This window comes from Ahaetulla prasina, chromosome 8 (genome assembly GCF_028640845.1).
Source record: "Ahaetulla prasina isolate Xishuangbanna chromosome 8, ASM2864084v1, whole genome shotgun sequence".
In the NCBI taxonomy this organism is placed as follows: domain Eukaryota; kingdom Metazoa; phylum Chordata; class Lepidosauria; order Squamata; family Colubridae; genus Ahaetulla; species Ahaetulla prasina.
The window spans coordinates 88545646-88569753 of record NC_080546.1 but is presented as its reverse complement, the minus strand read 5'-3'; the positions used below and the strand labels follow the sequence as shown (position 1 = coordinate 88569753).

At 44.3% G+C, this 24108-nt stretch overlaps 2 protein-coding genes across 5 annotated transcripts in view; one reads left to right on the top strand and one right to left on the bottom strand.

Annotated features, from left to right (window-relative positions):
- UGDH (UDP-glucose 6-dehydrogenase) overlaps positions 1-9314 on the top strand; it is a 30919-nt gene extending 21605 nt beyond the window's left edge. For 2 of the 4 annotated variants that reach the window (XM_058193928.1, XM_058193931.1), the window contains one exon: positions 505-2408. In XM_058193928.1, coding sequence (XP_058049911.1) covers positions 505-615 — 111 coding nt within the window. In that variant the 3' untranslated portion in view covers positions 616-2408. Of the gene's footprint in view, positions 1-504; positions 2409-9175 lie in introns of those variants that run through there. The other 2 variants (XM_058193930.1, XM_058193929.1) reach the window with 2 other exon arrangements.
- Positions 2027-24064, bottom strand: LIAS (lipoic acid synthetase). The gene is made up of 11 exons (XM_058193933.1): positions 23868-24064; positions 20470-20636; positions 15939-16032; positions 11936-12016; positions 10755-10911; positions 10451-10508; positions 10205-10333; positions 9169-9314; positions 5074-5144; positions 3639-3750; positions 2027-2562 (listed from the first exon to the last, which is right to left on the bottom strand). The coding sequence occupies exons 1-11, from the start codon at positions 23946-23948 to the stop codon at positions 2510-2512; spliced, it is 1149 nt and encodes a 382-aa protein (XP_058049916.1). The 5' UTR covers positions 23949-24064; the 3' UTR covers positions 2027-2509.
- Positions 24065-24108: the final 44 nt, after the last annotated feature.

Genomic DNA, 24108 nt, shown 5'->3' with positions numbered 1-24108 from the left:
CTGTCTTTCTCGCGCAGGGCAGTGCCGCAAACCGGTGTGCGCCTATGCGCCGGCCAGCTGATTGGCAAGTGTGCATGCGTGACAGAACCTGGAAGTTTGGCTTTTCCGGCGCATGGCCCCAACAAACGCGCACACGCGTGCGATGTTTCCATGCGGGTTCGCCATCACTGACGTATACCATTTCAGACAAATGACTTTCCAGTCTCTTTTTAAACACCTCCGGTGATGAAGCACCCACGACTTCTGGTGGCAAGCTGTTCCAATGGTTAATCGTCCTCACTTTTAGGAACTTTCTCCTTAATTCTCTCCGGGATTAGTTTCCAACCATTGTTTCTTATCCTGCCCTCCGGTGCTTTGGAGAATTAATTTGACACCCCTCCCCCCCCTTCTTTGTGGCAGCCCCCTCAAATACTGATTTCATTCTTCAGAAATGGAAAAAAATCAGCTGACGGTATGCTTTCGTCAGCTGATTCTTTTGTAATTTTTTTCCCCCTGTTGCTTCAGATCGAGACAATCGGGAAGAAAATCTCAGCCAAGAGAATTCCTTTCGCGTCATCCGGCGACATTCCGAAATTCAGTCTGCAGGACCCTCCTCTGAAGAAGCCAAGGGTGTAGGCTTCGCAGGTACAGAAAAGTTGGGATAAGAAGAAAAAAAAACAGAAGAAAATAATAGGAACCCCTTGAGACTCAGTAAAGCAATTACAAACGATTTGATTTCAATAGATTTCAATATCTCCCACTGAAACCCCACGTAACTCTCCATTCTGGCTAAATGAAGTTTAGCATTTTTTGCACAGGATTTTATACGAACTGTTGGGGTATAGCGCCATCGTTATGCGGGGCATTTTCAACCAGAATTCTCTTTTATAAGGTCTATTTTTCTAGTATTGTAACTTCTACCAATGACGTGTTAACTGTACAACCATCGTGTTTTTAATATTTTTTTAACGGAACAATCCATCGGCTTCAAACGTCAAGATTTTAGGGTTTGTTTGGTTTTTTTGCAAGATTTCACAGACTTTAGCTTTGACGTCTTGGATCGAAAGCAGGAGAAAGCAAGAAGTTTCCTATCCTATTTAATAGGTAGTAACCTACTAATACCATGTTAACATTATTCACGGTTGGAAGTTTAAATTAAGACTTGTCTGGAAATCCCCAACAAAGGGATACTTTTATAATGAGTGAAATCAAGGCATTAATGAAATGACTGTTGAGGCAATTTGCATAAAAATGCTTTATTCCAGAGAAGACCCAAAATAAGGGATGATTAATTCTGCTTTTTCTCCAGTCGCTGATTTGTTGACCATCACTTTCAGAGGTGTTCTACGGCAGCCCAAATTACAAACTAAGCAAAGCACGTTGTTTCTTCTTGTGGTTAAAAGCAGACTTGGGACTTTAAAGTTCTTTTTTGATATGGAATTTATCTGATTTTAGGGACGCTATGTTAAGCTGACTTATTGTAACCGTGGTTTACTGAATAAATCAAAAGTTGGTCGGGTTGTATAATACCATAAGCCAAGACCAAGCAAACAAAGTATGGTTTTAAGCACGCTGTGTAAGACGCAGAACTGCCTTAAAATATCTGGGAAAATGTCTTTGTTTTGCAGAGTCTTGGGCACGACTAATATCTTTTCACATCCTTATTACAAAACAGAGATCTGATTTTTGATTATTATTTTTTTGGCAGTTTGTTCCAGTAAATTATGACGCAGAAAATAATAACCAAAGGATGTTTCCATTTTTCGGTACCCACGGGAATAAATATAAAACTGGAATATCCATTACTGCAATGGGATTGTTGTTTAATTCTCAACACATTTGTACTGAATGTAAAACAGATGGATCAGCTGCAAACAACTCTTCCAGGGACCGGATTTGTCAAAACGGCCTCAAAATCATCATGTCAATTCATTTTTTTGATTCCGAGAGCTTCATTCGTACCTTTTATAAAGCGGTCTTGTTAGTTGTGTGTGTGAGAGAGAGAGAGAAAGAGAAAGAGAGAGAGAGAGAGAGAATATTGTATAGCTGAGCTTCAATCCAACAGTTTAATCAAGAATATCATTTACGGTACAGATGCTTTTAACCCTATTTAAAGCCAACGAGAAACGTCATTTTACTGTGTTTTATGCAAACGGGGATCATGACCGACAATTCCTCATGAGTAGGATTGTCACCGAAAATTGTCACGGTTAGCAACGTGATGTGGGCTAACGCAGAGCAAACAGTGATTACTGATGAGCGAGTGAAAAAAATGCATATCCATCTTCGATTCCTTAATGTATGTGTCTCATTCTACCTCTGTTTTTCTTGATGGGTTTGAACGCCGCTTATTGGCTAACGAGTGATATTTTTTGTACAATATCAGGGTCCAAGGAACAAATAAAATATTTTGTATTCTTTTTTCTTTTTTACAAAGCAACAAAAGGCTTCCAAGTTGTTTTAATTGGGTTTATCCATGATGTTGCCGTATAGAACACAAGGGAAGGGACTCTTCTTGGTCTTGGATGCATCAAACGTCCTTCTTCTTTCTCTTATGGATTAAGTTCTTCAAGAAAAATTCACCTGCACAGCCCCCAAAACAAAAGCAGACGTTTTAACCAAGCGGCAAAAATCTTCCATTGTCCATTTTTGTCATTATTGCAGGAAAATACAAGAGAGCCATCAATGACGGGAGGGAAGCTAAAGATGAAATGGAACTTTTTTGGGGAGGGAAACTAAAATTTCAAGAGTATCTGGGAATTTATAGCTTCTGTGCTATTTGCTGCTGCTACAAGTTTCAGGGTAATAATAATAATAATATCAGAGCTGGAAGGGACCTTGGAGGTCTTCTAGTCCAACCCCCTGCCCAGGCAGGAAACCCTACACCAATGTTGGCTATCCAACATTTTCTTAAAAATTTCCAGTGTTGGAGCATTTACAACTTCTGCAGGCAAGTTGTTCCACTGATTAATTGTTCTAACTGTCAAGAAATTTCTCCTTAGTTCTAGGTTGCTTCTCTCCTTGATTAGTTTCCACCCATTGCTTCTTTTTCTACCCTCAGGTGTTTTGGAGAATAGTTTGACTCCCTCTTCTTTGTGGCAACCCCTGAGATATTGGAAGACTGCTATCATGTCTCCCCTAGTCCTTCTTTTCAAAAGGTAGTCAAAAAAGCAAAAAATATTCTGATTTTAAAGAGCACTTGTAACAGGGCTTCTACGTTAGAACAAAGGTTGCAATTTACAAAGCGGTTTACATCTAAATTAATCCAGGCTATAGTCTGCTGCATACTGGACTTCTGGAGTCTTCACGAGGATCTAGTTAACATGGATTAATAATTGAAGCATCGGACCCGTTCAACCAGTCAGTGGGAATAAAATATGCAACCTGCACATTGGGGCTACATTGCTGTAGTAGTTAATGTATTAGGTTAGAAGACCTGAGTTCTAGTCCTGACCCGGGCATGAAAGCCAATTGGGTTTCAGCCAGCCGGTCTCTCTTAAACCCTGAGAAGGCGGCAATGGCAAACTGCCCACTCAAAATCCAAATATAATATACTAGCAATAATGTAATAATCTTTGAGCAATCTGTGGCACTCTAGATACTCTTCCTTGGACTGAGTGACATGCTTACGATCCTGCTAATTGGACAACTTACAGTACCTGCTTTGTAAGAAGAACGCACAAGAGGTCCACTAGCTGTATAATGAAATCCAAGGTCGTTTCCAACTTTCTCCCAATGTTTAAATTTCTCCGGAGTCACATATTCTTCCACCTGGGGGGAGAAAAAAAAGATATTATAAAGGCAGATGAGTTCTGGGTAATCTGAAACCGGGATAGTTTTCCAATTGTTTTCAAAAAAAGCATTTTTATGCAGGTAATCCTCGACTTTAAAAAAAAGTTCATTTAGCGAACGTTCGGAGTTACGACATTGGAAAAAAAGTGACCCTGTGACAATTTTTAGCACGTTTAAGGACCGTTGCAGCATTCCTCACGGTCACGTGATCAAAAATCAGGCGCTCGGCTACTGGCGGATATGACGTTAGCGGTGGCCTTGGGATCAGGTGATCTCTTTTTGTGACCTTCCAACAAGGGAAGTCAATGGGAAAGCCAGGTTCACCTAGCAACACGTTACCCATTGTAACAACCTGAAAGGAATCACTTACAAACTATGTCAAGAAAGGTCGTAAAATGGAGTAAAACTCACTGAACAACGGCCTCACTTAGCAACAGAAATTTGGGGTTCAGTTAGGCTTAATTTAGAGCTATTTTAAGGGCAAGAATCCTTATGCAAAAGGGAAGAACAAAAATTGGATCCTTTCGGAACTTCTATTCAATTTCAACAAGCTGGGCAAACGGCCAGGTTTAAACACTTTTTTTGGGATGCGGTGGCTCAGGGGCTAAGACGCTGAGCTTGCCGATCGAAAGGTCGGCAGTTCAGCGGTTCGAATCCCTAGCGCCGCGTAACGGGGTGAGCTCCCATGACTTGTCCCAGCTTTTGCCAACCTAACCGTTCGAAAGCACGTAAAAACTGCAAGTAGAAAAAATAGGGACCACCTTTGGTGGGAAGGTCACAGCGTTCCGTGCGCCTTTGGCATTGAGTCATGCCGGCCACATGACCACGGAGACGTCTTCGGACAGCGCTGGCTCTTCGGCTTTGAAACGGAGATGAGTACCGCCCCCTAGAGTCGGGAACAACTAGCACGTATGTGCGAGGGGAACCTTTACTTTTTAATATTGGCCCCCTCGGGTTTTTTGTAAGGAGCTGCCAAACTCGCTGCCAACTCTCATAGTATGCGAAATGTTTAAATTTGAACTATTCTGAAATCGAACCGTCTTGTTACAGCTTTGAGAAAGTCCTCTCTCAAATGTGAAAAAAATGACTTCAGGTGGTATTTTAATAGTGGAATACTTTCCGAAGTGGTCTAATTCACCTGATATTATGAACCGAACAACTGGGTCTCGATTCCAAAATGTTAATTGCCAGCCAGCAGTAAAATGCAATTTAATATTAGTCCAGATATTATCCAACAGGTTTTAAGAGTATCAGAAGCAATGAACAGCCTTAAGTCTTCCAGTTGGTTCTCAAATAAAATACCTTTAGATGCCGTTTTGTTGGCTGCATATACTGCCCCAGGGTCAAGCAATCCACATCGGCTTCGCGTAATCCTATTTTGTTGTTAAAAAAATGAGGTAATTTTAGTAATTTGACAGAACGAGGATTTGGTATTTTTCTCCTATTGGGTTGTTTAGTTTTTTTTGCAATAATGTTAGTTTACAAGCCAAGGTAGTCGTCAACTTACAACCATCGTTAAACCCAAAATTTCTTTTTCTCTTTTTTTTGTAAATAATTTTTATTGTAGTTTTTCTTTTCCATAACACTAATACATAGTCAAACAGACAGTGTCATTTTTATATACTTTGGATTAACAGTTCAAATAAAATCTACATTATATGCATGTAGAATAGAATAGAATGGAATTTTTTATTGGCCAAGTGTGATTCGATACACAAGGAATTTGTCTTGGTGCATACGCTCTCAGTGTACATCAAAGAAAAGATACCTTCATCAAGGTACAACACTTACAACACTATGTATGTATGTATGTATGTCTTGGCATATTAAAGTATTTTCCCGTGTAAGGTTGAGAGTATCTTGGCGATGTTTCAACGAGGTCTCACTCATCATCTTCAGGTTGGTGCTTTCGGCTTTGTGCTCGTGTGAGCAAAGCGTGGTCGGAGCTGCCGTCTCTCTATAAATACTGGTGGGGAGTGTAGCTGTGAGCGGGTTGGTTGGCTGTGTGGTTGCATCTTGATTGGTAGATAGAGTGGGTGTTTGCAGATTGGTCGGCTGTTTCGTAGTATCCTGTGTGGGTGTGGTCCTAGTCTTTTGTTCCTGAGCTTTGGTGGACCACACCCACACAGGATACTACGAAACAGCTGACCAATCTGCAAACACCCAGTCCATCTACCAATCAAGATGCAACCACACAGCCAACCAACCCGCTCAGAGCAACACTCCCCACCTCCCCACCAGTATTTATAGAGAGACGGCAGCTCCGACCACGCTTTGCTCACACGAGCACAAAGCCGAAAGCACCAACCTGAAGATGATGAGTGAGACCTCGTCGAAACGTCACCAAGATACTCTCAGCCTTACATGGAAAAAGACCCAAATCCGTGAAAACCTATGAAAACACACACACGCACACACACAATATATATATACATTCTCAACTTCCTTATGAATATAACCTATTTTCGTTTCTGTTGTCTATCCACCTATACCATTTTTCCCAAACTGCATAATAGTCCGAATCATCTTTTTCTTTTAATTCTAAGGTTAGTTTATTCCTTTCCGCACATTCAAATATTTTCTGGATAATCAATCCCTCTGGTGGCAAGTTAACGTTCCTTCCAATATTGCGCGAACGCAATTCTTGCTGCTGTTCGTAGATGTAGGATCAGATATCCTTTTTTTAAAAAAAATCAAATTTAGTTTTTAATATTCATAACATAACATAACATCAGAGTTGGAAGGGACCTTGGAGGCCTTCTAGTCCAACCCCCTGCCCAGGCAGGAAACCCTACACCATCTCAGTCAGATGGTTATCCAACATTTTCTTAAAAATTTCCAGTGTTGGAGCATTCACAACTTCTGAAGGCAAGTTGTTCCACTTATTAATTGTTCTAACTGTCAGGAAATTTCTCCTTAGTTCTAAGAAATTCTTCCGGATTTAACTCAGTTTGGCAATTTATGAAATCTTGTAGCCAACCTTGTATTTTGGTCCAATACTTTTTCGCTTTGGAGCATAACCACCAGGCATGGACGAAGGTACCTTGTTGCTGGTTGCATTTCCAGCACTTGGGGCTTAGGTTTGGCAAACCCAAAATTCCTAAGTGAGGCTTTTGTAAAGTGACTTCGGCCCCATTTTACCACATTTCTTGCCACAGTTGTTAAGTTAGTAACACAATTGTGAAGTGAAATCCGACTTCTTTGTTGATTTCGGTTGTCAGAAGCTCGCATGACCCCGGGACGCTGAAAACCGTCATAAATATGAGCCAGTTGCCAAGGGCCTGAATTTTAATCACGTGACCACATGGATGAGGCAACGGTCGTAAGTGTGAAAAACGGTCATAAGTCACTTTTTTCAGTGCCGTTGTAACTTTGAGCGGTCACTAAATTTTTTTTAAATTTTTTTTGCATTTATATCCCGTCCTTCTCCGAAGACTCAGGGCGGCTTACATTGCTTTAAGCAATAGTCTTCATCCATTTGTATATTATATACAAAGTCAACTTTTATTGCCCCCAACAATCTGGGTCCTCATTTTACCTACCTTATAAAGGATGGAAGGCTGAGTCAACTTTGGGCCTGGTGGGACTTGAACCTGCAGTAATTGCAGGCAGCTGCTGTTAATAACAGACTGTCTTAGCAGTCTGAGCCACCAGAGGCCCATTGCAATTCGAGGACCGCCTATACCAAGATAGAAGTAGACTTGATACTAACTAAGAAAAATATAAGAAGTAAAGCAAAAGAAAAATACAAAGAGAGAGGAAAAACTGAAAAGGAGGCAGGATGTAAAAAAACAGAACAAAATCTAAGCCGTTGTTGTGGTTCGACAGCAGCCTGCGGAGCTGGCAGCTGAGTCGGACAGCGATGAGGCTGAGGAAGAATGTGGGCCAGTCCTGGAGGCTAGGGAAGGCCAGATGGAGGCTCTGTGTCGGAGGCAAAGATGGGACCAGGTCCATCGGGGAATGAGGTGCGGACTCCGGAGCCTCCAGAGACTGACAGAAGTGAGGCAGAGGAACAGGAGGAGCCTGTTCCTAATGCACGCATGAGAAAAGCTGCCAGAAGGCAAGAGCAGCTCAAGCAAAGAGGACGACTCGGGAGTAAGGCCAAGAGATGATTGGCCCCTCCCATAAGGCTTAAAAGACCAGCAACGCTCTTGGGATCTTTGCCGGAAAACAACGTTGATAGCCTTGCTCCTTGTCTTGCTGCATTTATTTCTTTTCGGCGTCTTCTGCTTCTGAACTTTTGCCTAGAAATGACTGTTTGCCTAATTAGACCAAAGTTGGTGATAAGACTGTAGAATTGTGTTATGAAGAATTTGTTTTAAATTGGTTTGGGCTACGCTGAGAATGAGTTTAATTCTCAGCTGTTCTAATAAAGTCTGTTTTCGAACCGATTGCTTCTAATAATAACTACCTGGGCCTGGGTCACAACTGCCTTTTTTTTTTGGTAATACGAATCCCTTACAGACAGTCCTCGACTTACAACATTTCATTTAGTGACCATTGAAAGTTACAACAGCACTGGAAAAAAAACGACTTATGTCCTTTTTTCACGCTGACGATTATTGCAGCCTCCATGTGGTCACGTGATCAAAAAATTCAGATGCTTGGCAACTGACTCGTATTAATGACGGTTGCAGCGTCTCCGGGGGTGTGTGTGTGTGTCACGTGATCCCCTTTTGCGACCTTCTGACAAACAGAGTCAACTGAACCACCCGTGTTACCAGTGGTGAAATCCGAACCGGTTTGCTACCGGTTTGCTGGCCGCGCATGCCTGCCAAATGCGCATTGCATGCGCAGAAAATGCACGTTCATGCGCAGTATGCGCCAAAAGAAGGCTTGGGAAGGTAAATAGTACAGCGCACGGGGGATCAGTTGTGGCGCGCTCTTTGGCTTTGCTAGAAAGCAGGATTTCCTGCTTTCTCGCAAAGCTAAACCTCGCTGCACAACTGATCGTCAGAAATACCAGTTCGGAGGAACTGGTAGTTTTTTTTTTTAACTACAGATTCGCCCAAACCGGTAGCTTTTTAAACTGCAGATTCAACCGAACCGGTTGAAGCTTTTCTAACTACCGATTCAACCAAACTGGTAGTTTTTATCACTACCAGTTCTCCCAAACCGGATTGAACCGTAGGATATCACCCGTGCATGTTACCAACTTAACAAGGGCAGTGATTCACTTAACAACCGTGGCAAGAAAAGTTGTAAAATGAAGCAAAACTCACTTAACAAATGTTTCATTTAGCAACAGAATTTTTGGGCTCAATTGTGGGTCGTTCAGATGCACTAAAATAGGGGTGGGGCATGGATTGCCCATTTGGAGTGGCCAACTTCATTTTTTTTTTTTTTTAGACCCTCTGCCCTACCCATCCCATCCCACCCCCTCTTCTCTCCACTTACTTTTCAGGGTGGCGTACAACTGTTCGTCGGTCTCCCCCAGGCCAAGCATGATCGACGTTTTAGAAATCACATCTGGCTGAACTTCCTTAGCACGTTTCAAAACGCGAACGGATTGCTCAAAATTTGCTCGTGGATCACGAACTTTGCTGCAAGAAAAAGGAATGTGAAAGATTTTAGCCTAATGCAGGTAAAGTTCTGGATGGATCTTAGGTTTGTTACAGCTCTGGCCATTATTATTATTATTATTATTATTATTATTATTATTATTATTATTATTATTATTTCTATATCTGTTGTTTTTTCGGTAAAATGAAATGCCTGGACAATATATACTACCAGCGTCCATCAGTATTCATCTGGCTAGCGTCCTGTCAGTGTCTGAGAGAGTTGAGGGCTGTTTGGAAACTGAAACAGTATTTGCTGTGTGAGCAACAAGGAAGGAGACAGCAAGGAGCCTGGGCGTGGCTTAGGCCTGCAGCTCTGAGTCTGTGCTGAACTAGTCTAAAACCAGTCTGCCGCTCAAAACTGAAACTCCTCTCCTCTGCTTGTGTTTTGCTTTGGAAAACCTGCTTTTGGAATTGTATATTTTACTTCGTGTGTTATGTTATATATAAAGAGAACTTACTGAATCCTGCTGAATCAGTTACTTGTGTGTGCTCTCTGGATGTGATTGCTGCTGCAAATTCTGACACGTCGTTGCAGCAAATAGCAAACAACCAGGTCAGCTTCAGCACAGTATTGCAGCCTGATTCAGCAGGAGCAGCTGGAATACCCCCAATCAGCTGTTGAATTGGTGGAATACCCCCAATCAGCTGTTCCAGGCTGCAGGGATTGCCACTGATCATCGCGGTCTCTGTGCTTTGCGTTTTTGGCTACATTCGGTATGTAAGACGCACCCAAATTTTCACCCTTTTTGGGGGGGGGGTGTAAGGGAGAGAGAAAAATACGGTATATATAAATTAAAAATATATTTTAAAAACAAACAATGTTCCTTTGAACGAGGACATTCTCTGGCTGAAAGATCACCTCCCATCACCTCTGCAATTCGGGAACGGTCTCCACGTTGTGAGCATAGACATCTAATCCAGACAAAGCCACTTTCTCCACCGCCTCCAGGTCCCCTCGGAAGTCCGGCGTTAAGCATTCCACCAGAATGTTGGGATTCCTGCAAAGCAAGGAAGGTGTGTAAACATGCCCAAGAGTCGAGAAGACCGCTTCGAGGAATCTCTTTTCAAAAGCAGGGAGAGGTTTTTGCCTTCGGCGTATTCGTATTTTCCCGTACCTTTCCTTTAAGTGCGAGACGGTCTTCGCAAAGTGTTCGGCGCCTCCATCGGAAAGATCTGCAACAATGATGCTCGAGTTATTTCATTTGGAACACCGTGTTGCTGAGTTAACCGCTGCAGTGAGTCACTTAACAACGGTGGCAGGGAAGATGGTTACGTTGACATCTTTCGTAAAACGGGGAAAATTCAATTGACAAATCTCTCCCATAGTCAGAGAAACCTTGGGCTCAATTATCATCGTAAATACAGAAGTACCGGCATAAAACTGTTGTGTTTTCTCTCCGGCCAAGTAACACAACTTACCATCCCTGTCTACGGAGGTCAATACAACATAATCCAGTCCCCATTCTGCAATTGCTTTTGCAGTGTTATACGGCTCCTCGGGATCCAACGGAGGAGGACTTCTTGACGTCTTCACCGAGCAGAAGCGACAGCCTCTCGTACATGTGTCCCCCATTAGCTAAAATAGAAAAGAGATGAGGGTTGTTTTTTTTCCCCCATCTAAAAAAACATTTTTCAAATTATTTGAACAGCCTGCGTGTCCAACTGCGAAGAACGAAATACCTCCATGCCAGATGGTATCGAGACCAGAGATATTAGACCTCTGACTTTATGAGCGGGAAAGGGGCACAGACAAATTTGGCAATGGGAACCGTCAAAACTGGCAAGCTGGCAGATGGGGCTTGGTGCTCCCTGAACTTGGTTCTTTTCTTCTAGACGTTTCATTACCCAACTAGGTAACATCATCAGTGCTAGAAGGGAATGGAGTGTCAACTCATAAAGCATTCAAAGTATGACTTCAGCAAACCAGATGAGACTTTGCTTGACTCAAGGAATGCCAAAAAGCAGATCCTTTATATAGGCCATGGGGTGTGGCTCCATGACTCAGCACTTATCCAGGCCTGCCCCTCCCTTCCTTTTGCTGACGTCGCCTCTCAATTCTCCGGAAGCGGGGATCCGTCCACTGTGACTTTTCGTCCTCCTGATCTGCTGCCAGCAATTCTAGCACGTGGCTGGCTTCGTGCTCACACGCTGTAGGAGTGAGGTTTGTTTGCTCATTCCTGACATTCTGTCTGGGCATGGTGCCAGGGCTGGGGGCTGGAGGCATGCCAGGCCCTTCCTCTTCATTATCAGACTCTGACTCAGATAGCAGGAGATGGGAGGGGCCCGGCTGAGGAGAGGAGGGAGGACAAGGCACAACAGAAGGCGTAGCCTGGGGAAGGGAGGAATCAGGGGATGACGGCCTCATTATGTCCTCCGACTGGTCTGGTTCTGGCTCCTGGAGCCGAGCCAAAGGAATTGGTGCTCCCGAGGTAAGCCTTACCGGCCCTTCCCCCTCACTTTCGGAGTGACTTTCGGGCATGGGGCCAGGTTCGGGGGCTGGAGTCACAACACAACTCTTGTTATACGGATATAGAAATGTTGGGCTCAATATGGTCGGAAACCATTCTGAATAGACCCTCGGAGGTCAGTGACAAACTTACCATGATTGTGGCTGTAGCAGTAGCATATTCTCCTCCTCCCCAGCATTCGCCGATGTTCGGACACCTGGCCTCCTCGCACACCTATGGTCAAGGACACCTTGATTAGCAGTAGAAGAGGAGCTCAGTTTTATTTCTTCGGAAAACTTAACATTCTATCTCTCTGTGTTTCTCCCATGCAGATATATGAGTTTTCTCCCCCCTATTGCTGGGTTCCCTAGTTGGGTCGTGAAACATCTGCAAGAAAACCACCAAGCTCAGAGAGCACCAAGGACCAAACAGTCCTCCTCCTCCTCCTCCTCTTCCCCTGCTCCTTCTCCACTTGGCAAACCCCACTCCCTTCTAGCACTGATGATGTTACCTAGCTGGGTAAGGAAACGTCTGCAAGAAAACCACCAAGCTCAGAGAGCACCGAGGACTTCACAGTTCAGTCCCGAGCTACAAATATCCTCTTCTATTGAAACCTCCAACTGTCAAGAGTGGTATCTTTAGCGGTGTTGTGTCTCGTCCGATCTCACCACAGCCGGGGCCTTCTTATCTGCTTCCGAACACGGAGGAATGTCCTAGTATGCCTCCCGGCCCCAGCCCTGGCTCCATGCCCAGACAGGCTGAAGAGGAGGAAATATCTCCAGCCCCCAGCTCTGGCTCCATGCCCAGGCAAACGGAACAACTAGACCCCTCCCCCTCCTCCACAGCATGTGAGCCTAGGGTCCAGCCAGGCCTGATTGCCATCAGCTGGGTCTGAAGGCGTAGCCTGGGAAGGAGGAATCAGGGATGACGGCCTCATTATGTCCTCCGACTGGTCTGGTTCTGGCTCCTGGAGCTGAGCCAGGGAAGCCGGTGCTCCCGAGGTAAGTCCTGACAGCCCTTCCCCCTCACTTTCTGAGTCACTTTCTGGCAGGGGGCCCGGTTCGGGGGGCGCAGACACAACACCTTGGTTCTCTCTGAGCTTGATGCTTCTCTTGCAGATGTTTCATTACCCAACTAGGTAACATCTTCAGTGCAGACAATGTTATCTTGTTTGGGTCAAGAAATGTCTGCAAGGAAACAGCCAACCTCGGAGACCACTAAGGACCCCACAGTTCAACAAACAGTCTCTTCTGGGAGCATTTCACCCCCGTCCTGCACCAACTTGGAAGCCAAAATGGGGGGCTGGGGGGCATGCATGGCGGGAGACACTCGTATTGAATTTTTTTGGGGGGGTTGTCGGGCACGCATGTGCATTCACACCTGCCTGCGCATGCTTTGGGCACTCGGCACGAAAAAGCTTAGCCATCGCTGTCCTAAGCTATAGGTAATCCTTGACTTAACAACTGTTAAGTGCATTTAGTGTGACTGTTCGGAGTTACGACAGTGGGGGGGAAAAAAGAGAGACTTATGACCATTTTTCGCACTTAACAACGGTGGCAGGGAAGATGGTTACGTTGACATCTTTGTAAACGGGAAAATTCAATTGACAAATCTCTCCCATAGTCAGAGAAACCTTGGGCTCAATTATCATATACAGAAGTACCGGCATAAAACTGTTGTGTTTTCTCTCCGGCCAAGTAACACAACTTACCATCCCTGTCTACGGAGGTCAATACAACATAATCCAGTCCCCATTCTGCAATTGCTTTTGCAGTGTTATACGGTTCCTCGGGATCCAACGGAGGAGGACTTTGACGCCTTCACCGAGCAGAAGCGACAGCCTCTCGTACATGTCCCCATTAGCTAAAATAGAAAAGAGATGAGGTTGTTTTTTTCCCCATCTAAAAACATTTTTCAAATTATTTGAACAGCCTGCGTGTCCAACTGCGAAGAACGAAATACCTCCATGCCAGATGGCATCGAGACCAGAGATATTAGACCTCTGACTTTATGAGCGGGAAAGGGGCACAGACAAATTTGGCAATGGGAACCGTCAAAACTGGCAAGCTGGCAGATGGAGCTTGGTGCTCCCTGAACTTGGTTCTTTTCTTCTAGACGTTTCATTACCCAACTAGGTAACATCATCAGTGCTAGAAGGGAATGGAGTGTCAACTCATATAGCATTCAAAGTATGACTTCAGCAAACCAGATGAGACTTTGCTTGACTCAAGGAATGCCAAAAAGCAGATCCTTTATATAGGCCATGGGGTGTGGCTCCATGACTCAGCACTTATCCAGGCCTGCCCCTCCCTTCCTTTTGCTGACGTCGCCTCAATTCTCCGAAGCGGGATCCGCCCACTGTGACTTTCGTCCTCCTGATCTGCTGCCAGCAATTCTAGCTCATAGGAGTGAGGTTTGTTTGCTCATTCCTGACATTCTGTCTGGGCATGGTGCCAGGGCTGGGGGCTGGAGGCATGCCAGGCCCTTCCTCTTCATTATCAGACTCTGACTCAGATAGCAGGAGATGGGAGGGGCCCGGCTGAGGAGAGGAGGGAGGACAAGGCACAACAGAAGGCGTAGCCTGGGGAAGGGAGGAATCAGGGGATGACAGCCTCATTACGTCCTCCGACTGGTCTGGTTCTGGCTCCTGGAGCCGAGCCAAAGGCATTGGTGCTCCCTAGGTAAGCCTTACCGGCCCTTCCCCCTCACTCTTGGAGTCACTTTCGGGTATGGGGCCAGGTTCAGGGGCTGGAGTCACAACACAACTCTTGTTATACGGATATAGAAATGTTGGGCTCAATATGGTCGGAAACCATTCTGAATGGACCCTCGGAGGTCAGTGACAAACTTACCATGATTGTGGCTGTAGCAGTAGCATATTCTCCTCCTCCCCAGCATTCGCCGATGTTCGGACACCTGGCCTCCTCGCACACCTATGGTCAAGGACACTTTGATTAGCAGTAGAAGAGGAGCTCAGTTTTATTTCTTCGGAAAAGTTAATATTCTATCTCTCTGTGTTTCTCCCATGCAGATATATGAGCTTTCTCCCCCCAATTGCTGGGTTCCCTAGTTGGGTCGTGAAACATCTGCAAGAAAACCACCAAGCTCAGAGAGCACCAAGGACCAAACAGTCCTCCTCCTCCTCCTCCTCTTCCCCTGCTCCTTCTCCACTTGGCAAACCCCACTCCCTTCTAGCACTGATGATGTTACCTAGCTCGGTAAGGAAACGTCTGCAAGAAAACCACCAAGCTCAGAGAGCACCGAGGACTTCACAGTTCAGTCCCGAGCTACAAATATCCTCTTCTATTGAAACCTCCAACTGTCAAGAGTGGTATCTTTAGCGGTGTTGTGTCTTGTCCGATCTCACCACAGCCAGGGCCTTCTTATCTGCTTCCGAACACGGAGGAATGTCCTAGTATGCCTCCCGGCCCCAGCCCTGGCTCCATGCCCAGACAGGCTGAAGAGGAGGAAATATCTCCAGCCCCCAGCTCTGGCTCCATGCCCAGGCAAACGGAACAACTAGACCCCTCCCCCTCCTCCACAGCATGTGAGCCTGAGGGAGGTCAGTTGCCAACAGCTGCAGACTGGAGTGACCCTCGCGTCAGAAGACTTGATAGGCGGAGGCAACAGAAGGAAGGGAGGGGCAGGCCTGGATAAGTGCTGAGTCATGGAGCCACACCCCATGGCCTATATAAAGGACCTGCTTTCTGGCATTCTCTGAGTCAGGCAAAGTCTAAACATATCTTGCTGAAGTCACTTTCTGGTCTCCTGCCTGCCCTGAGGACTTTGCTAGGACTTTGGCAGAGCTGCGGAGGCACGCCTGATTCGGATTTCCCTGACCCGGCCGTCAGCGGAGGAGTGGGACACGACAAGCAGTCCCGCAGATACTTTTGCAAGAACAGAAACTACTTGAAATGGCCACATTTCACTTAAGAAATAAGCTAAAGAAGTTAACCAGTTTAGGAAATTGAAGGGAACCAGTTGCTAGCTTTTCACGAATAACTTAAAAATGGATTTTTCGTTTAAATGTCTGAACAAGCAACTGCGGTTCTGTATCTTCTTCACCCTCTGCCCAATCGCATCACCTTTATTATATATTGAAGAAAAAGAGGAGAAAAATAAAAATTTCTAAACCGGAAAAGTGTGGGTACTATACCGTATGTAGATTTAAATTGCGCAACGTGTTCTTCAGTTTATTATAATTTTTGCCAACGGGGATCTGAGTTTTCAACCAAGGAGGAAGCCGTAACCTAAAAATAAAAGCTTATTTTAGTTCACCAAATTATCTCAGACAGGAAATTTTTGGGTTTTGTCTTTTTGTATCGATCCTGTTTTGTAAGTCCACTGTTCACATTCTCACCTTCTTTACTCAGCAAGATATTTCAAACTAATCCATCTAGCAACCGATGTGGAATTTTAAGCTTTTTTTTTTTTTGGCTGATTTTTTTACATTGGTAGTCCTCAATGGAGGCAAAATTTCTGTTGTTAAGTGAGACAGTTGGTAAGTGGGTTTTGTCCCATTTTACGACCTTTCTTGCCACGGTTGTTAAGTGAATCACTGCAGTTGTTAAATAAGTAACGTGGCTGTTAAGTAAATCTGCCTGCCCCATTGACTTTGCTTGTTAAGATAAAGGTAAAGGTTCCCCTCGCACATAGGTGCTAGTCGTTCCCGATTCTAGGGGGCGGTGCTCATCTCCGTTTCAAAGCCGAAGAGCCAGCGCTGTCCGAAGACGTCTGCGTGGTCATGTGGCCGGCATGACTCAATGCCAAAGGCGCACGGAACGTTGTTACCTTCCCACCAAAGTGGTCCCTATTTTTTCTATTTGCATTTTTACGTGCTTTCGAGACTGCTAGGTTGGCAGAAGCTGGGACAAGTCACGGGAGCTCACCCCATTACGCGGCAGCACTAGGGATTCGAACCGCTGAGCTGCCGACCTTTCGATCGACAAGCTCAACGTCCTAGCCCCTGAGCCACTGTGTCCCTTGCTTGTTAGGAGGTCGCAAAACCTCATCACATGACCCTGGGATGCTATAACTGTCATGAATCAGTTTGCCAAGTATCTGAATTTTGATCACATGACCATCGGGCTGCTGCGGTCGTCATAAGGGTGAAAAACGGTCGTGTCACTTTTTTGCAATTCCACTGTAACTTCAAACGTTCACTAAATAATCTGTTGTAGGCCGAGAACTACAAAACAGCAGAGAAGAATACAAAATATGTGATCGATTTCTTAAGACTTCTACAGGTTCATGCCACCAATCCAATGGCAGCATTTTATTCTACGTTAGTGGCCAAAATTGTGGAAACCTTTTGGGAAAAAGTGTATTTTCTAAAACTATTTATTTATTTATTTATTTATTAGATTTTTTCCCGGAGGACTCAGGGCGGTGTACAGCCAAAGATAAAAACTCAATATATACTAGCTAATAACACCACTTTTTTTTTTTTGAAGTAGTACCATAAAATGATACATCATCCCAGTGCCGAAGAAGCCGACCATCAAGGAACTGAATGACTACAGACCAGTTGCTTTAACATCTGTAGTCATGAAAACCTTTGAAAGGCTAGTGCTTTCCTACCTGAAAACCATCACGGATCCGCTGTTAGACCCCTTGCAATTTGCATACCGAGCAAATAGATCAACAGATGATGCTGTTAATATGGCTCTGCACTACATCCTACAACATCTTGAGTCTCCAAGGACCTATGCAAGGGTCCTTTTTGTAGACTTTAGTTCAGCATTCAATACCATCATTCCAGACATTCTTCTAACTAAGCTAAACCAGCTACAGGTACCGGAACAGACTTGTAAGTGGATCACAAGCTTCCTAACAAACAGGAAGCAGCAGGTGAAGCTAAGCAAGATCACATCAAATACCTGTACAATTAGCACAGGGGCCCCCCAAGGCTGTGTGCTCTCCCCACTTCTCTCTGTATACCAATGACTGCATCTCCAATGATCCATTTGTTAAGCTACTGAAGTTCGCAGATGACACAACAGTGATTGGTCTCATTCGAGACAATGACGAATCCGCATATAGACGAGAGGTCAAACGACTAGCCTTGTGGTGCAACCAAAACAATCTGGAACTGAACACACTCAAAACCGTAGAAATGGTGGTAGACTTTAGGAAAACCCTTCCATACTTCCACCTCTCACAATACTTGACAACACAGTATCAACAGTAGAAACCTTCAAATTTCTGGGTTCTATCATATCGCAAGATCTCAAATGGACAGCTAACATCAAAACATCATTAAAAAGGACAACAAAGAATGTTCTTTCTGCGCCAACTCAGTAAGCTCAAACTGCCCAAGGAGCTGCTGATCCAATTCTACAGAGGAATTATTGAGTCTGTCATTTGCACCTCTATAACTGTCTGGTTCGGTTCTGCAACCCAACAAGAAAAACACAGACTTCAGAGGATAATTAGAACTGCAGAAAAAATAATTGCTACCAACTTGCCTTCCATTGAGGACCTGTATACTGCACGAATCAAGAAGAGGGCCGTGAAAATATTTGCAGATCCCTCGCATCCTGGACATAAACTGTTTCAACTCCTACCCTCAAAACGACGCTATAGAGCACTGCACACCAGAACAACTAGACACAAGAACAGTTTTTTCCCGAAGGCCATCACTCTGCTAAACAAATAATTCCCTCAACACTGTCAGACTATTTACTGAATCTGCACTACTATTAATCTTCTCATAGTTCCCATCACCAATCTCTTTCCACTTATGACTGTATGACTATAACTTGTTGCTGGCAATCCTTATGATTTATATTGATATATTGATCATCAATTGTGTTGTAAATGTTGTACCTTGATGAACGTATCTTTTCTTTTATGTACACTGAGAGCATATGCACCAAGACAAATTCCTTGTGTGTCCAATCACACTTGGCCAATAAAATTCTATTCTATTCTATTTAGCATGAATGTCGGCCCTACTATGTCTTCCCATGGAGTGAACCAAGTCTTTTAGTTCTGCAGCTGTTATAATGTGAAACCAAGATTGAATGGTTGCTTCTATTAACTGGGTTTTATTGCTGGGTCACAAGTTCTGACTCACAAGTTTCTTGAGTCGGAAAATCCATAGATTTTCCATTGGGTGAAGGTCTGGGCTCTTCCCAGGCCATTCCAGCAGTGGAATAGGATTATCTTGAAACTCCCCCCAAAAAAGTGGTGTTATTAGCCATCAAACCTCCAAAATACACTTTCCCTAAAAGGTTTCCACAATTTTGGCCACTACTGTACATTAATCCTAGTATTATTTATTTCTACATTTATTCTAGTATGCTCCATCTCATAATTGGGTAGACCAGGTTGCCCTGATAAAAAACAATCTTTCCCCTGATATAACCGACATGGCTTAGGGCCTGGGTACTTACGGGACCACCTGCTGTTACCGCATGCCTCCCACCGACCCGTACGCTCTCACAGAGAGGGACTTCTCAGGGTGCCGTCCGCCAAGCAATGTCGGCTGGCGGCCCCCAGGGGAAGATCTTTCTCTGTGGGGGCTCCCACCCTCTGGAACGAACTTCCCCCGGGTTTACGCCAAATACCTGACCTTCGGACCTTCCGCCGCGAATTGAAAACTCATCTATTTATTCGCGCGGGGCTGGCCTAAATTTTATCTAAATTTTATTTTTATTGGTTTTAAATTTATTATTAATTTTAATGGGGTTTTTAGTTATATATGGCCATTTTTATAATAAGTTTTTTAATTAGTATTTTAAATTGTATATTTTGTATTGTTTGTTTTTATCTTGGCTGTACACCGCCCTGAGTCCTTCGGGAGAAGGGCGGTATAAAAATTGAATAAATAAAATAAAAAATAAAATAAAATAAATAAGTGTGGAGAGCCCTTGGCTTAGAGGTTAATACATCTACCTAATATGCAAAGAGCCCGGGTTCGAATCCCAGGAGGGTATGCCTAGCTGATGAGAGCTAAATAGCGGGAAATAGATCTATACTACCAGTAATCTCCCTTCATTTATTTGTCGGTAAAACATAAATTTAACGCTTTATTTTACAGTTTTTAAAGAACAGTATAGATGTTCTCTTACTTTTCCAAATATCAATTGAGCCCCAAATTTCAGCTGCTAAGTAAGACGTTTGTAAAGTGACTTTTATACCATTTTACGACCTTCCTAGCCACAGCTGTTTAACACAATCGCGGCAGTTCTTAAGTTAGTAAGACGGGCATTTACTTAAGTTAGTAAGACGGGTAAGACTTTCCCCCATTGACACTGCTTGTCAGAAGCTCGTAAAGGGTGATCACATGACCCCTGGGATGCTGCAAGGGTCGTTAAGTGCGAAAGACGGTTATAAGTCACATTTTTCAGTGCTGTTCTAACATTGAACAGTCACTGAACTGTTGTCAGTGGAGAACAACCAGTATTTTGCTCTTTTACAGAGATTTTATTTTATGTTAATTAGATAAGGTGCCAAGGAGCACCCTTGTATGTCATTCAGGTAAGGAAAGTTTTATTTCATTCTGCTAAAACAGAGGCAGGGAACGAAGGCCCCTCTATGACTTGTGGGCTTCAACTCCCAGAAGCCCACAAGACCTAAAAAGACCATCGTTCTCCACCCCTGGGCCAGAACAATGAAGACACCGACAGGCTAGCATGGGTTTGAATCGGTTACAACAAACGAGACTGAATAGTTCTCCGTACCTTTCTCCTTTTTGACGCTTTAAATTGCCTTTATATTCTGCCCACTTGGTTTTGTCCGAAAGTTCCCCAGATATAAAATCTTTCAAATCTGGTCCCTCTTGAAAATGTCCCATCTGGGCTTCCGGCAGTGAATTTGAACTTGACATTTTCAACTGGTTTCCAAACACCTGGCGGGGAGGGGGAAAAATGCCATTGCTTTACAAACATAATATACAGGTAATCACAGATATACAGATGTTAGACCTAACCCTAACCCTAACCTTAACCTGTACAATTAGCACAGGCCCCCCCCCAGGGCTGTGTGCTCTCCCCACTTCTCTTCTCTCTGTATACCAATGACTGCATCTCCAATGATCCATTTGTTAAGCTATTGAAGTTCGCAGATGACACAACAGTGATTGGTCTCATTCAAGACAATGACGAATCTGCATATAGACGAGAGGTCGAACGACTAGCCTTGTGGTGCGACCAAAACAATCTGGAACTGAACGCACTCAAAACCGTAGAAATGGTGGTAGACTTTAGGAGAAACCCTTCCATACTTCCACCTCTCACAATATTAGACAACACAGTATCAACAGTAGAAACCTTTAAATGTCTAGGTTCTATCATATCGCAAGATCTAAAATGGACAGCTAACATCAAAAACATCATCAAAAAAGGACAACAAAGAATGTTCTTTCTGCGCCAACTCAGGAAGCTCAAACTGCCCAAGGAGCTGCTGATTCAGTTCTACAGAGGAATTGTTGAGTCTGTCATTTGCACCTCTATAACTGTCTGGTTTGGTTCTGCAAACCAACAAGAAAGACACAGACTTCAGAGGATAATTAGAACTGCAGAAAAAATAATTGCTACCAACCTGCCTTCCATTGAGGACCTGTATACTGCACGAATCAAGAAGGCGGCCGTGAAAATATTTACAGATCCCTCACATCCTGGACATAAACTGTTTCAACTCCTACCCTGAAAACGACGCTATAGAGCCCTGCACACCAGAACAACTAGACACAAGAACAGTTTTTTCCCGAAGGCCATCACTCCGCTAAACAAATAATTCCCTCAACACTGTCAAACTATTCACTAAGTCTGCACTACTGTTAATCTTCTCATTGTTCCCATCATCCATCTCCTCTTACTTATGACTGTATGACTTTAACTTTGTTGCTGGTAATCCTTATGATTTATATTGATATATTGACCATCATTTGTGTTGTAAATGTTGTACCTTGATGAAGGTATCTTTTCTTTTATGTACACTGAGAGCGTATGCACCAAGACAAATTCCTTGTGTGTCCAATCACACTTGGCCAATAAAAAATTCTATTCTATTCTATTCTAGACCAGTTGCTCTAACATCTGTAGTCATGAAAACCTTTGAAAGGCTATTGCTGTCCCACTTGAAAACCATCACGGATCCGCTGTTAGACCCCATGCAATTTGCATACCGAGCAAATAGATCAACAGATTATGTTTTAGACAATGATGAATCCGCATACAGACGGGAGGTTGAACGACTAGCCTCGTGGTGCGACCAAAACAATCTGGAACTGAACGCACTCAAAACCGTAGAAATGGTGGTAGACTTTAGGAGAAACCCTCCCATACTTCCACCTCTCACAATACTAGACAACACAGTATCAATAGTAGAAACCTTTAAATTTCTAGGTTCTACCATATCGCAAGATCTAAAGTAGCTAACATCAAAAACGTCATCAAAAAAGCACAACAGATTGTTGGGGGGGCAATAAGTTGACTTTGTAAATATACAAATAGAATGAGATTATTGCCTTACACACTGTAAGCCGCCCTGAGTCTTCGGAGAAGGGCGGGATATAAATGTAAACAAAACAAACAAAACAAAACAAAACAGAGAATGTTCTTTCTGCGCCAACTCAGAAAGCTCAAACTGTCCAAGGAGCTGCTGATCCAGTTCTACAGAGGAATTATTGTGTGTGTGTGTAATCACTTTGCTTTGGGACTTTGCCAGCCTTTGGGGGAAAGTTGGAGCAATAAAGGGGCTGTTTGAACTATCAGCTGACTGTGTTGCCTCTGTGCTGCACCCTGGGTCATCACAATTGTTAAGTGAGCCCTGCCCCATCTACCGACTTTTCTTGCCACTTTAATTAAGCGAAATCTCTATACCTGTTAAAAGTAGGAACACCCTTATGAACTTCCCCATTGATTTGGCTTGTCAGAAGGTCACAAAAGGGGATCACGCGACCCCGGGACACCGCGACCGTCATAAATATGAACCAATTGTCCAGCATCTGAATGTAAAATCACACGACCATGGGGATGCTGCAGTGGTCATAAGTGGAAAAACGATCAGAAGGTTTTTTGTTTGTTTGTTTGTTTACATTTATATCCCGCCCTTCTCCGAAGACTCAGGGCGGCTTACAGTGTGTAAGGCAATAGTCTCATTCTATTTGTATATTTACAAAGTCAACTTATTGCCCCCCCAACAATCTGGGTCCTCATTTTACCTACTTTATAAAGGATGGAAGGCTGAGTCAACCTTGGACCTGGTGGGGCTTGAACCTGCAGTAATTGCAGGCAGCTGGTTTAAAAAGTCACTTTTTTCAGCAACGAAGTAACTTTGAAAGGTCACTAAGCGAAGAGTTGTAAGTCGAGGACTACTGTATAGCATTTTTTCAACACCGGACAGTAACTTTAAGAAGAAAATTAGCTTTAAAAGCTTCCCTCAGATAATTAGAATTAATGGCATTGCTAGTTATGCCAAAATATTTCTTCTTTTCCTTCTTTCTTCGAGGTAGTCCTCGACTTGCGACAGTTTGTTTAGTGACCATTCAACGTTACAACGGCACTGAAAAAAATGTGACTTACGACCGTTTTTCCACACTTACGACCACTGCAGCCTCCTCACGATCACGTGATCAAAATTCAGAGGCTGGTTCATACTCAACGACCGCTGTGGTGTCCCAAGGTCACGTGGTCACCTTTTGCCACGGACTCACAAGAAAAGTCCAATGGGGAAGTTCGGTTCACTTAACAACCGCGGGCACGAACATATCAAGTGCAGCGATTCACTTAACAACCGCGGCAAGGAAAGTCAAATGGGGCAAACCTCACTTGACAACAGAGACGTCGGGCTCAGTTGTGGTCCTAAGCCGAGGACTGCCTGTATTTAGCTTGCCAATGCCCGTTTGGGGTTTTTTTTTTTCCTGCCACGGGATCTCCTGGTGGTGCCCCATCCACCAGTAATCCAGATTAGACGCTATTACGCTTTCCAGATCAACCCAGGTCGCTTCCTCGGTGCTGCATTTGCACCAAGGGCGACCGGACGGCCTTTCCTACCTCGCAGGGACGTTGTGCGGCCAAGGATACAAGGTCAGCAGCCCCGAAACGGGGGAAATGGGGCAAACAAAGCGACCTCTCACCGATTTGCCCTCCGCTACCAGCCTCGTAAGGCTCCTCGGGGCGAGGGCAGCGCAGGGGAGTCCGCTCCCGAGCAGCCACATCTCGGTTGTCCTCTCCGTCCAGCCGCCGCCTCACCGACACCGTCTCCGGGCCGAAGTCCCCCGATGGGCAACCTCGGCGCTCGGCTAGTTTCCCTTTCCCGCTCGGCGATCGGCTGATCGCGCCTGCGCGCAGCAGGCCTTTGACCCACCCCCCTCTCCT